The sequence below is a fragment of the Takifugu rubripes genome, chromosome 19 (genome assembly GCF_901000725.2).
Source record: "Takifugu rubripes chromosome 19, fTakRub1.2, whole genome shotgun sequence".
In the NCBI taxonomy this organism is placed as follows: domain Eukaryota; kingdom Metazoa; phylum Chordata; class Actinopteri; order Tetraodontiformes; family Tetraodontidae; genus Takifugu; species Takifugu rubripes.
In genome coordinates, this window is record NC_042303.1 from 1,300,461 (window position 1) to 1,312,551 (window position 12,091).

The 12,091-nt window shown below is 53.5% G+C and overlaps 4 protein-coding genes and 1 long non-coding RNA gene across 14 annotated transcripts in view; 2 read left to right on the forward strand and 3 right to left on the reverse strand.

Annotated features, from left to right (window-relative positions):
* The window catches only part of osgn1 (oxidative stress induced growth inhibitor 1), a 6,715-nt gene extending 1,466 nt beyond the window's left edge, over positions 1 to 5,249 (reverse strand). Inside the window, exons 1-8 of the mRNA XM_029826821.1 lie at positions 5,090 to 5,249; positions 2,196 to 2,258; positions 1,738 to 1,874; positions 1,171 to 1,362; positions 1,004 to 1,095; positions 679 to 878; positions 267 to 610; positions 1 to 185 (exon numbers count right to left, since the gene is read on the reverse strand). The exon at positions 1 to 185 is cut by the window's left edge and continues 1,466 nt beyond it. Coding sequence (XP_029682681.1) covers positions 1 to 185; positions 267 to 610; positions 679 to 878; positions 1,004 to 1,095; positions 1,171 to 1,362; positions 1,738 to 1,874; positions 2,196 to 2,258; positions 5,090 to 5,093 — 1,217 coding nt within the window. The 5' untranslated portion in view covers positions 5,094 to 5,249. The remainder of the gene's footprint in view (positions 186 to 266; positions 611 to 678; positions 879 to 1,003; positions 1,096 to 1,170; positions 1,363 to 1,737; positions 1,875 to 2,195; positions 2,259 to 5,089) is intronic.
* The window catches only part of LOC105418562 (WW domain-binding protein 11-like), a 1,118,483-nt gene that overhangs the window by 704,687 nt on the left and 401,705 nt on the right, over positions 1 to 12,091 (forward strand). The gene's annotated exons all lie outside the window — the stretch shown is intronic.
* Positions 2,532 to 5,083, reverse strand: LOC115246910 (uncharacterized). The gene is made up of 2 exons (XR_003886014.1): positions 3,987 to 5,083; positions 2,532 to 3,902 (listed from the first exon to the last, which is right to left on the reverse strand). It is a non-coding gene; the product is annotated as an uncharacterized lncRNA (long non-coding RNA).
* On the reverse strand, positions 6,569 to 10,816 carry ccdc51 (coiled-coil domain containing 51). 3 transcript variants are annotated; one of them, XM_003976496.3, is made up of 7 exons: positions 10,685 to 10,816; positions 10,062 to 10,133; positions 9,777 to 9,975; positions 9,529 to 9,666; positions 9,290 to 9,454; positions 8,966 to 9,172; positions 6,569 to 8,733 (listed from the first exon to the last, which is right to left on the reverse strand). In XM_003976496.3, the coding sequence occupies exons 2-7, from the start codon at positions 10,064 to 10,066 to the stop codon at positions 8,176 to 8,178; spliced, it is 1,272 nt and encodes a 423-aa protein (XP_003976545.2). In that variant the 5' UTR covers positions 10,067 to 10,133; positions 10,685 to 10,816; the 3' UTR covers positions 6,569 to 8,175. The 3 variants fall into 3 exon arrangements, with proteins under 3 accessions (XP_003976545.2, XP_011615752.2, XP_029682703.1); XM_011617450.2 differs by lacking the exon at positions 10,062 to 10,133 and having other exon boundaries at positions 10,685 to 10,788; XM_029826843.1 differs by lacking the exon at positions 10,685 to 10,816 and having other exon boundaries at positions 10,062 to 10,657.
* Positions 10,741 to 11,820, forward strand: tma7 (translation machinery associated 7 homolog). Its single transcript, XM_029826864.1, has 4 exons — positions 10,741 to 10,902; positions 11,141 to 11,196; positions 11,348 to 11,435; positions 11,528 to 11,820. The coding sequence occupies exons 1-4, from the start codon at positions 10,887 to 10,889 to the stop codon at positions 11,560 to 11,562; spliced, it is 195 nt and encodes a 64-aa protein (XP_029682724.1). The 5' UTR covers positions 10,741 to 10,886; the 3' UTR covers positions 11,563 to 11,820.

Here is a 12,091-nt window from a genome sequence, read left to right on the forward strand (position 1 = left end):
CTGTCCGGGTGGAACTTGACAACTTTGCACCGTGGGAAGCTCAGGTAGCCCGAGTACGAGGCCGAAGGGGAGGAGTTGGCGTGGAGGGAGGGGGACGGGTGGCCGTGGGGGTTCTGAGCGCGGTCGGGGTCGGGGTCGGGGTCCGGGTCGGGCTGGTACTGCTGCCGGGTCATCATCTGATGGATCTAAAAGGCCAAGAAGAAGAAGCGCCACAGGTGTTAACACAGAAGAAGCGCAGGAAGAGGCGGAGCCTGGCGTCCTCGTACCTTGTGGTACTCCGGGTAAAGCAGCTTGGGCAGCTGGTTGAAGATCAGCTGGCGGTCGGTGACCGAGCGCCGGAACGCGTGGTAGACGGGGGTGTTGAGGTGGTGCGTGGCCAGGACGGCGTCGGCGGCCGTCAGGCCCGCCCCCACCACCAGCACCGGGTCCGACGTCTGGCTCAGCTCCCCCCGGCAGATGGCGGCCTCCAGCTCCCAGAAGGAGTGGTGCACGAAGGGCAGCGACTCGCCCTCCACGCCCAGCCTGGCGGGGATGTCGTGGGTCCCCGTGGCCAGCACCACGTTGTGGGCCAGCACAGAGAAGGGCACCGCCTCCGGGGCCAGGCCGCCGTCTAAGAGGGAAGTGAGGTTTAAAACAGGAAGGGCCGACAGGAAGCTGGAGAGGCCGACGGCGTCCTACCTCCCAGCACTTCCCCCTCTCTGCGCTGCAGCCCCTGGATCCTCCAGCAGGGCGGCGCTCCGTCCTGAGGGCTGGACTGCCTGGTTACCGAGGTGACGGTGGTGCCACCCGCAAAGTTCTGCTCCAGAGACATCTGGGAAACGTAGTGTTGGTAGTAGGAGGCGATCTCAGCTGGCGTGGCGCGGTCGTTCCTCACGTTCCTGCGTCCCAGTGAAGACGGAAGCACGTTAAAACTCCGGATTCACGCGGTGGAGCCGATATTTTCATCTCCGGATGTTGGCGTCACCAACACACGGAGCACATGTCAAGAGCAGGCGAGACAAACCTGCGTTTGTCCCTCATCCAGTCCTTCAGCTTCAGTCCAGGAAGCTCCATCCAGTTAGCCAGGCTCAGCGTTAGCATGGAGCCCTCCATGGCCTGCAACAGGAAGTAAGACGTGACCCGGGAGCAGGACCGAGCGAAGAACCCGCAGTGTGGTCTGTGCTCACGTACGTGCCAGGCTCCTCCGGGCGGACCTTTGCCCAGCACCAGGTGAGGGATGGCGTGCTCGGGCTCGTAGCGCCACTCCAGCGGCGAGACGCGGTCCAGTCCGAAGTCGCTGTCGGGCAGCAGCAGCGAGTCGAAGAGCACCGCCACGGGGTTGGACGAGCGTCCCTCTAAACCCTCGCACAGATACTCCAGGTCCTGGACAGACGGACAACAAAAGGCTTGACCACGGCCGCCCTCGTCCCCCGGTTCAATGCTAAAGCTGCTAAAGGTGCTAAAGGTGCTAAAGGTGAAGCACCTGACAGCAGACAAACCTGTTGAGGGCTGGTTTGAGAGCAGGATTAGCGTCACTTAGCAACGGTATGTTTACACGCTAAAATGGGGGGGGGGGTGCTAGACTGCAGCCCTCGTTTAGAGCTAATCAAGATGGGCGTAAACCGCCTTTATTTGGGGCAGATGTCGACACAAAGCTTCAAAGCGGATGGAACCTTTCCAGTATTAGCAGCATTTCTGATCCTCATTAGCATCATAGAGCAGAAGCAGCTAGCTGATCGAGGCAGGGGCGGGGTTTACCTGCTCCAGCAGCGACAGGTGAGGCTGCTCCCCCAGCTTGCTCTGCAGCAGAGGGTTGGGGTGGGAGGCGTCGGGCGACAGGTAGGGGGTGTAGCCGGACAGCAGGTAGGAGAGGCAGATCCCAGAGGGGCCATTTCCTGGGGGACAGAGACAAAGGCTTGTTTGAGCGGTCGCGTTCCAACGCTCCAACGTCTTCGCCGCTCCCTCCGTGCTGTCAAACGGGTTTTGGTGCACCTGCGGGGACCTGGAAAATCTGTGGACGCTCCGGGGGGGGGGGGGGGGGGGGACGTCACAGTGACTCAGCTCACATGCTAAATATTACCCCGCGTGACTCAAAGGTCAGAGGTCGCAGGAACCAAAAGTGCTTCCTCATGGTGACTGTTTCAGATCACGCTCCTGTTGAGCCGGTGTGTGTGTGTGTGTGTGTGTGTGTGTGTGCGCGTGTGTGTGAGTCTCACCAATAACAACCACGGGCACAACCTCTCCCCCGACGGCCTCTTTATCAGGATGGTCCAGTTTGACTGCAGAGAGGAGAAACACGAGCGTTCCTTCAGGAGGGTTAATCATTGCCCCGACCACCACGGTCAGCCTGTACATTTCCACTGACCTCTCACTCACACACACACACACACACACACGCTTCCTGTCTGAGCTCATACCTTAACATAGACACACAGCCTTGGGACAGAACCAGGTCTGTGCGTCAGACCCGTTTTAAAGGAATCGCTTCATCTCAACCGTTTGTGGCTTTATTTAGGGTCGATAAGAGTGGCTTTATCACACACACACACACACACACACACACACACACACACACACACACACACACACACACACACACACTGAAAACAACAACAACAACCAACGAGCACCAGGAGCCGACGATGGCGACCCCATATCTGAGGATTTAAATGGGCCCGCTCGACATTTGAACCCAACGGTGGTGAAACGTCCAGAAACGCCGACTTTCGCTGCATTTATATCAACCTACAGATGTGCACACTGGCGTGGAGCGGGAGGGCGAGCGGGAGGGCGTGGAGCGGGAGGGCGAGCGGGAGGGCGTGGAGCGGGAGGGCGTGGAGCGGAGCGGGCGTGGAGCGGAGCGGGCGTGGAGCGGAGCGGGCGTGGAGCGGAGCGGGCGAGGAGCGGGAGGCGTCGCCACTGGAACTGCAAAGTCATGCAAAGTCGACACAAACGAGAGCAAATTGGAGGAAGACAGAAGCGAAGCAGAAGGGGGAGGGGCTGCGTTACATAAGGCAGCCCCGGGACACACCCACACGCCACTAAAGCCAGAACCATTGTTACAGTGTAGCTAACATGACATTGGACCTCCCTTTTATTCTTGGCCGACGGCACTTTTAGATTAGGCGTGTGAGCGCCTGCTGATCCAGTTCTGCTGGTCCAGCTCTGCTGGTCCAGTTCTGCTGGTCCAGCTCTGCTGGTCCAGCTCTGCTGGTCTGGGAGGTGTCTAAATGAGAGCTTTTGGGGTGAGAGGTCGACCTTGACCTTGACCTCCTCGCGCTGTCAGAGGGCAGATTTAGGGGCCGCCGTCTCCAGGCCGCGGCTCCGAGGAAGGACGGACGGACCCGGTTTCCCTCGACACCCTTTTCTCCTGCACAAGGTAGTGGGTCAGCAGAACTTTTTTCATGGGAACCAGATGTTGGCCCGACAGACAGACGAGGGAAACTAAGGAGCGGCGTCAGGATCACATTTAATCCCTCTCTAACAAACCCTGGCGAGCTTCGATGTCGTAACCGTGGTTACCAAACATCACTCCCATTGTGATAACTTCCCCACAGGCTCACGGTAACCAGCTCAGACCCGGTGTTACGTAAGCGCATGGCGTCGGCCCACGACGGCCCGGCCCGGCCCGGCCCGTCCAGACATGGAAGTCCATGAAGAGGCTTCACTCCAGGACGGGGTTCAGAACAGAACCAGGTTGCTCCGACTGCATGTGTTTAAGCTAGAACGTGGGCGGCCCCAACGTTCCCGGCAGGGTCGGAGCTTCCGGACGTCTTCCCGGCGTTGGCGACCGGGCCTTAATTCTGCGTGACGTCACGCTGGGAGGACCTGGAGGTCCGTTTGTCCATCTGTCATCTGCGCTGAGCCGCCTGCTAATGAGATTTTAATGAGGGAATTACTGAGAAACACCTGTCGGCCCAGACCTTCTCCAGAACCAGGTCTTTGGAACGCGTAACCACCCAGACCTTCTCCAGAACCAGGTCTTTGGAACGCGTAACCACCCAGACCTTCTCCAGAACCAGGTCTTTGGAACGCGTAACCGCCCAGACCTTCTCCAGAACCAGGTCTTTGGAACGCGTAACCGCCCAGACCTTCTCCAGAACCAGGTCTTTGGAACGCGTAACCGCCCAGACCTTCTCCAGAACCAGGTCTTTGGAACGCGTAACCGCCCAGACCTTCTCCAGAACCAGGTCTTTGGAACGCGTAACCGCCCAGACCTTCTCCAGAACCAGGTCTTTGGAACGCGTAACCGCCCAGACCTTCTCCAGAACCAGGTCTTTGGAACGCGTAACCGCCCAGACCTTCTCCAGAACCAGGTCTTTGGAACGCGTAACCGCCCAGACCTTCTCCAGAACCAGGTCTTTGGAACACGTAACCGCCCAGACCTTCTCCAGAACCAGGTCTTTGGAACACGTAACCGCCCAGACCTTCTCCAGAACCAGGTCTTTGGAACGCGTAACCGCCGGCACGGCTCCGTGCCCTGACTAAACCTCAAAGCTTTGCCCTCTCATGGCAACAGAATATGTTCCGATTGTGAATGGCCCAGCTGCGGTGTGACCCAAACTCAACCGGTCCCGGTCCCATGGGATCGGTCCCGGTCCCATTCAAACAAAAACATCATAGCGGGGCCATTTAACGACGTTCCAGTGACCTTCAAGGACTCCCAACTGTTCCCGCTGGACTGATAACATTTCCTGAAGAGTCAAAGATATGAGAGGCATCAGTCTGCAAACCCCTCGGACCCAACACGCACGTCCGTGCGCGTTCAGCCACCAGGAAAGGGGCACGTGAAGGCTTCCAAGTACCGAGTCAATGGGATTTTCCAACTGTGAACTCACTGAATAAACCCTCCTGCCGGAGGCTGGAAAAATGGGAAAACAATGGGTTTGGAATGGCAGGAAAATACTTGTGCACACACGCACGCACGTTGTGCGGTAACAGGGTCGCACAGCGGGGAGGAAACGTGCACCCGGTTCGGGCGTTTGAAGCTGAGTGCAAGAATGCGCGTGACTGAGTGGATGAAGCGAAGTGCCATTAGCCTGGGGAGGAACGGAGCTGTCACCGTCGGCCTAAAGGGGGCCGCGGGCACAAAGCGCACGCATGTACTCACGCATGGCGGTGATCCGCGGGCGCGCTTCACCTTCTCCGTCCCTCAGGAGACAAACCAATGGACAGCTTTGTTGTCTTCGGCCCGTCTCAGACGAGCATGCCCCCGACTGGTTCTGGAACTCGGCTCCAGTCGACTCCGCGCGGCACCGGAGTCGCTCCCACGCGCTTATATACCCAGAGCGAACTTCCGGCCCCGCAACCAATCAGCGGGCAGGAGCGCACTGCCAGGGGAAGCCCCGCCCCCGACACTCCAAGGTCGTCTATGAGATCGAGATGCGGGAGGGACCCCGATTACGTAACAGAAACGGCAGAACAGGTTTAAATGCTTAGTCATACCTTTAACGGGACATTGTGACATGATAGTATTTGGAACAGTGTCAAAATGATTCATTTATATCACGAGAATCAAAATAATATCTATGTATAGGATCTGGAAGAATTAAAAGACGACTTGTTGAGTTACATTTGTTGCATTTCTGGGAAGGTTGATAGGTTGTGACAAACACGATAAAATAGTTCTAGTTTCAAACCCTGCCTGAATTCACTCACCAGTTTAGGCGGTCATCCAATCATAATACCATCATAAGTAACCCAGTTTTAGAGTTGACTTGTGACATCGCAGCGCACTGGTGGGATCCAATTAAAACCACTCAATCTTGTTTCCCCCCAGTCTTTAATTTAAAGTTTATGCAGTTTGGCAAATAATTTGTATGTTGGCTTAATGGTGAAATGTTTTAAATGTGTTCTAGAAGGGGAAACACAGGAATATAATCCGTGGTCCAGTATGGTTCTCCTAACAACTGCCTCTCCATTATGGCTTACACCCCTCTGCCTCTCCATTATGGCTTACACCCCTCTGCCTCTCCATTATGGCCTCTCCATTATGGCTTACACCCCTCTACCTCTCCATTATGGCCTCTCCATTATGGCTTACACCCCTCTGCCTCTCCATTATGGCCTCTCCATTATGGCTTACACCCCTCTGCCTCTCCATTATGGCTTACACCCCTCTGCCTCTCCCTTATGGCTTACACCCCTCTGCCTCTCCATTATGGCTTACACCCCTCTGCCTCTCCATTAAGGCTTACACCCCTCTGCCTCTCCATTATGGCTTACACCCCTCTGCCTCTCCATTAAGGCTTACACCCCTCTGCCTCTCCATTATGGCTTACACCCCTCTGCCTCTCCCTTATGGCTTACACCCCTCTGCCTCTCCATTATGGCTTACACCCCTCTGCTATGCGCCTTGTTGTGACTTCTTTATGTCCCAATAATAATGAGAATGACAAGGACACCCCTTTTTCTGCCCCTCGTCTCGCCCATGTTTCAGCTTTTCCTGATTCTGGAGCTGCGACAGGTCTGTTGAAAATGCAACCAGAGTGAGAGGTCGCACCATTCCTCGCTGACCGCCGCATGATAGCACGTTAGCACGTTAGCATGTTAAGTTGGGTCAGTTCGGAACCAGGTCGGGAATCGAGCGTTTATTGGGGTGGACTTCAACAGTCCCAATGTTGCCTTGGTCAATGTGGACATGAAGTATTTGAGCTGCACGGGTTTTCTTTATTAAAGAACAAAAAACTGTATGACATGTTTGTTGTGATAATGATTTAAAATCGATGGTGCTAAACATTTACACGCAGCCGGAACTAACCGCCTCCCAAGTTTATTTCAAGTGATCCACTGGATCACTCATGACAGGGTGGTCGTTGAATGACGTCACCCCGGCAGCAGCGGCGTAACATGGAGGCTGTAATAACACAGTTATAACGTTCTGGAAGTTCGGCTCCATTTCCAATCTCCAGAGTTTGTGCGTGACACGACCCTGTTGGCTGTGCAACGCACCAGGGAAACCTGGGGAGATCGTCTCACAGTGAACCGTGAAAGGTCAAAGGGCAAACTCCTCTCTGGAGACATTGTTTCAGGACCCCCTGCGGTGTATTGCGTTACAATCTGTTATTCAGAGACAATAAACCTCCTCCTGACTATTAAGTAGGAGACAATTATGGAAATCCTGACATTTAGTGGTGACATTTCATATCTAAAAGGTCAGCGTCCTCTTTATGTGAGGTGTTTTTAAAGTTTGAGCTCTTTATCCTACCTATAAAATGACATCACACTAAACAGAAGACTCGCGTGTGCGTGATATTTCTGTAATAAACTGTTCTGAAACGTCGGTAGAGGTGGACGCTGACCTCGGTGACCTTCTCCATGCCTGAATGACGGCGACCCAGCCCGCCCCCTAGCGGCCGCACCGCCGAATCCCACTGCATCCCAAAGATGGTTCAGCCAGTGTGTCAAAAACTGAACCGTGGATTACAGAAAAACAACTGCTCACGTGATGAAACACACCACCAAATAACCGACCTTCATCACAAATAGTCAGCAAACACAAGTGCGTGACCAGCTCCACCCGGAGCCAAAGACTGGGGTTGTTGTTGTTGTTTTTAATCTGCACATCTTCCAGCTCTTCCTGGCAGGAATTTGCTTTTCCTTTCAGTTTGACAGGTAAATATTTGAGGAGATGAGATCACCAGCATGTTTTGTTTAAACAAACGCCCTTCCCTTCCCGACAGTTCTGCTTCTCTTCCTCCCATCCTCCCATCCTGCACCAGTGAAAGATCTAGCACGTTGCACGACTGACGCTGGGCTCCAAGGACACGAGTGTTTAGAGAAGAGCGTCAGAAATATTCTGCTGGGGGGGTTCTGCCATTTAGACTCTATCTCCTGAAAGCATGTCACTGTTGTCTCCTCTTACGGAGAGCCAAGGTCGAGCCCGGTGGCCAGGAATTCCCATGTGATTGGAAGCAGCCTTGAGCCCGGCCAACCGCTCCTGCACCACCACTGGGTCCTGGACCCGCACACACCCGATCAGCTGGAGCTGAAACTAGAATAAGGAGCAATTCCTCAGGAGTTCCGCACCGTATCTGCATTTATTGAATACTTTTAATAAGCTTCTAACAGATTGACTTTAGGATTCAACCCGGCCGTCTTGACTAAATCCTCCTACTGGTCCACGCTGGAATGGACCCACACACCTGGTAAACACGGGAGGAGCGCCGGATTACTGGACAGGAAGTGACCTCACAGCTAACTGCTTCCTCTCAGCAGCAGGAACAAGGCACAGACGGTGAGGGTGGCAGCGGTGTAGGAGAACACAGCGTTATACACGCTGCTGCGTCTGATCTGTCCCCCCAGAGTCCTCTGGCTGTCCTGCAGGGCCCCCTGCAGACCCCCCAGCAGGGCCCCGGGCTCCGCCTGCTCGCCCTGCGCCGCTGTTGCTGAGCTCCGCCCCCCAACCTCTGTTCCATCCTGTTTGCTTTCCAGTAACTTCCTGACTGCTGCCAGCTCCTCCTGAACGCCGCTCAGTCCGTGCCTCAGTTGGCCCATTTGAGGCGGGAGGGCCTGGAGGAGAGTCCGGGTCTCCCTCTGGGGGTCCTTTAAGGCCGTCTCTGGAGCTACACGGCGCTCGCCTTGAAGGACGACGGCACCCTTGAGCGCGCTGGTGTCACTCAGAGTGAGTCTGAGGTCGTCGATGATTGTGCGGAGCTCCTCCTGCTGGGAACGGTGGTTCCCAGCCTGGACTCTGAGGGCTTCCTGCAGGCTCTCCGGGCCTTTCTGGGCTTCCAGCAGCAAACTCTTCAGCTCCTGCAGACAGGAGAAGAGCAGCCAGTCAATCACGAGGATTATTTTAAAGAATGAAGTGATAACACCCTTGTTTGGTGCCTCAGCAACCATCTGAGGAAGAGTAAGTAACTTCTCCAGTCCCATAAAGTGGACGGGAGAAGTTTAGAGATGTATTTCCGTATCTTTAGAGAGAGTTTTTAGTACCATGAATGGAGCCAGTTCGTTTTGCTGGTCCCCACTGGTCCCCACTGACCTGCAGCCGGACCCGGTTGATGTAAGTGGACCCCATGACCCCGATCAGGGCTCCCAGCACGGAGCCGATGATGGACCAGTTCTTGGTGCGCTCGGCTCTCGTCCTCTCCTTCTCGTGGCTCTCTCGCACAGCTGCTGAAAACAAGGCAAACTTCTCCCTCTCGGAGCCTTCTGCGTTCTCGTAGGCTGTCCGGAGACGGCGTTCTTCCTGAAGGAGAGAAGCCAGCGAGGCCACATACAGTCACGAACCCTCGGGGGGGGGGGGGGGGGGGGGGGGGGGGGAATAATGACTTTACATCCACACGTTACAGGACTAGAACCAAACCTGAAGCAGTTTGTGCTCCAGTGTGGCCAACTCCAGGTAGTGGGCCTCCTCCCTGGAGACTCTGTCCAGTCTGTCTCTGACCTCCTTCAGCCGGACCTGCAGGGCCTCCAGGGCAGCATGAGCCTCCCGCACCATCCCTCTGGCCACCATGAACGCCGACTCCGCCTGCAGAAACGCACATGTGGGGGAGTTTTAGGGAGGATTTTCTGAGTCAGGAGCATCCCTTCGTCTCTGCTGACCTGAGTGACGTTGGTCTGGGCTTCTCGGACCTCACTGAGCCCAACAAACTCTTCGTACCTCGCCCACCAGTAGCTGAGCGAGGCCGAAGCCGTCTCGGCAGACCTCTGCCCCCACCGTTGGCCCAAATCACCTGCATGCTTGAGGCCAGATTAGAAATGATTAAACCTGTTTTAATGAGTTAGTGGCAGCCGCTGTTAAAACAGTGATTTATTAGGTTGTAAACAGTTGAATGGAGCCATTGTTTTACCCCTAAAACCGCCAGGACACGTTTCTTCACCACTTGAGCGGCGCTCTTTTCTGTAGCTGCGGGGACGTTGGAGGGCGGCGGGGGGCCGGGAGGGGGGTTCACACAGTAAGCTTGGACCAGGACAACTTTGCCGGGCGCGGCGAGACGAGACGCACAGCAGGAGCCACGAGCCCAGAGACACACCTGGACTCCTCGGAACCTAAGAGAGCAAAGACGTGTTCAATCATCAGCTTCAGCGTTGCATTCAGCCCAAAGTGTCCGGTGGAAAAGGAGGCCGAGCGGAACCTCATGGAGACGGGAAGCAGGCGGAAGCAGGCGGAAAACTGGCCGACTGAGCATCGGCTTCACTGAACGCACCTGTGGAAACAATAAAGATCTGATCCTGATGAATGCAGAAAGGTCTGGCAATAATAACCCCCCACATTTTAGTCGCGCTATTTTAACAGTGACAGAATTATTACCGCTTTTGCTAACAAAAAGGCCAGATCAGACTTTTGATTGTACCATTTGCTCATATTTATCCAAATGGTAAATGACAATATCCAACTATTTAGGGTCTAGCAGCGTGACTTTGAATTGCACTTAATATTAACCAAAAAGGCAAAGATGCCACCAAGATACCTCATGAGTCAAAACTAACAATGTCACCGGGGAAATGCAGCGACGTTATCATCGTGTCATAACCTTAAGAAACGTAGTTTATTCAGGGTGAACCATGTTGGTCAGGTGTTCTGTTCCAGGACTGTCATTAGCCGCCTGCTAGCTTGCTAGCCTCATATGCACAGACAGACACACAGTTGAGTACCGCGCGACTAAATGTCAATATATTTACGTCGTATAAAAGGGTCTGTGGCATACTTTCAGTTCTATGTACACTGATAAAATGAGACATCTCTTGAATATCATACCTTCGGTCAATGCCGTGGAGCATAAATGTCACAGTCAGTCTCGTTAGCTGTAGGGAGCATTTTCGCTCAGGCGCGAATCGGCCAGTCGTTTCCGGTTCAAAGTGTCGGTGGGGTCCTGACAGAGAGGATTACAAGTGTGACTGCGCTAGCGTCAATTAAACATCTAATTCTTTGGTAACATAAGTTTAGTAAGAATTCCATCATGTCTGGAAGAGAAGGTAAGAATTATTTCTTTTGATATTATGTGAAAATGATGGCCATTCCTCAAAGATTATCTGGCTGTTGCAAGTTGCCTGTCAGGCTAGCTTAACCAACCAAAGGCTGCTACAAAAGAGCGCTAGCTCGTTTCTTGTCTACTTTTAAACACTGTAGCGTCAGTTTAACCCATAACCAGTTGATCCAGTATCTTGAATCCATGCAGTGGGTTAACGTCACGGGTGTTTGCTTGTTTTCTAGGTGGGAAGAAGAAGCCTTTAAAAGCACCCAAGAAACAGAGCAAGGATGTGGACGAGGTGTGTGTGAGGCTGTTCGGCCTTTAAATGATGCACGATACACCTTTACATCCTTATAAACTGTCATGCATGCCAAAGAAGACTGCAAGGGGCTTGGGAAGGCCTCCGCCACTGTGGAAGTTCTAATGTGTGATTTCCTCTGTTTCTGTAGGATGATGCAGCCTTCAAACAGAAACAGAAAGAAGAACAAAAAGCTCTGGAAGCCTTAAAAGCCAGAGCTTCTGGAAAGGGGCCCCTAAGTAAGACTCGCAACACGACCCTGTCACTGTCAATGTAAAAACGCAATATTAAATTACAACCGATTTTTATTCCTTCTCTAAAATCCCTCTAGCTGGAACTGGGATCAAGAAATCGGGCAAAAAGTAAACGGACGTCGTGCTGGAGTTTGTTTGTTTGTTTGTTTCCCAGCTCATCAGTTCCAGAGAACCTGGTGCTGCTGTGACGCCTGACAGAAACCTCACACCCACACTCGCAACCAAGGAGTGGGAATCGTTAAAAATCTAAGCTTTGCATCGCACATGTGAATCTCACCAGAAAATTAACTCGCCAGAAATGTGAGATTTGTCATATTGTAACGAGGAAGATGGTAATAAAGTTGTTGTTTTTGTTTTGTTTTTATGATTACTGCTTGTCTTGTATTTCTTTGTTGGATTGGTTTGAGGATATTTAACAGCTTTAAACTATCAACAACATTTACGGGTGGGATCAGTTTAGACGTGCACATCATTCTGAACAATCTTGCAGCATTAATTAAAGCGTTTCCTCGACGAACACGACCACCATCGAGGCTCCCAAACTGGCCTCGCAGCCACCTCAGGCTGCCTCCAGTATAGGAGACCTCATTTTAACTGGGGCCACTGGCTGTTTCCCATTAAACACAAATACAGTGACATCA

What these genes read in the sequence shown, in the direction of transcription:
- ccdc51 (XM_011617450.2), bottom strand. Translation starts at nt 10,707, where the DNA reads ATGCTCCACGGCATTGACCGAAG. An exon ending in CTCCACGGCATTGACCGAAG is followed by an intron (nt 9,976 to 10,684) that starts GTATGATATTCA and finishes TTGCTCTCTTAG; the next exon opens with GTTCCGAGGAGTCCAGGTGT. An exon ending in CCCAGACCAACGTCACTCAG is followed by an intron (nt 9,455 to 9,528) that starts GTCAGCAGAGAC and finishes GCGTTTCTGCAG; the next exon opens with GCGGAGTCGGCGTTCATGGT.
- tma7 (XM_029826864.1), top strand. An exon ending in AGAGCAAGGATGTGGACGAG is followed by an intron (nt 11,197 to 11,347) that starts GTGTGTGTGAGG and finishes CTGTTTCTGTAG; the next exon opens with GATGATGCAGCCTTCAAACA. An exon ending in TTCTGGAAAGGGGCCCCTAA is followed by an intron (nt 11,436 to 11,527) that starts GTAAGACTCGCA and finishes AAATCCCTCTAG; the next exon opens with CTGGAACTGGGATCAAGAAA.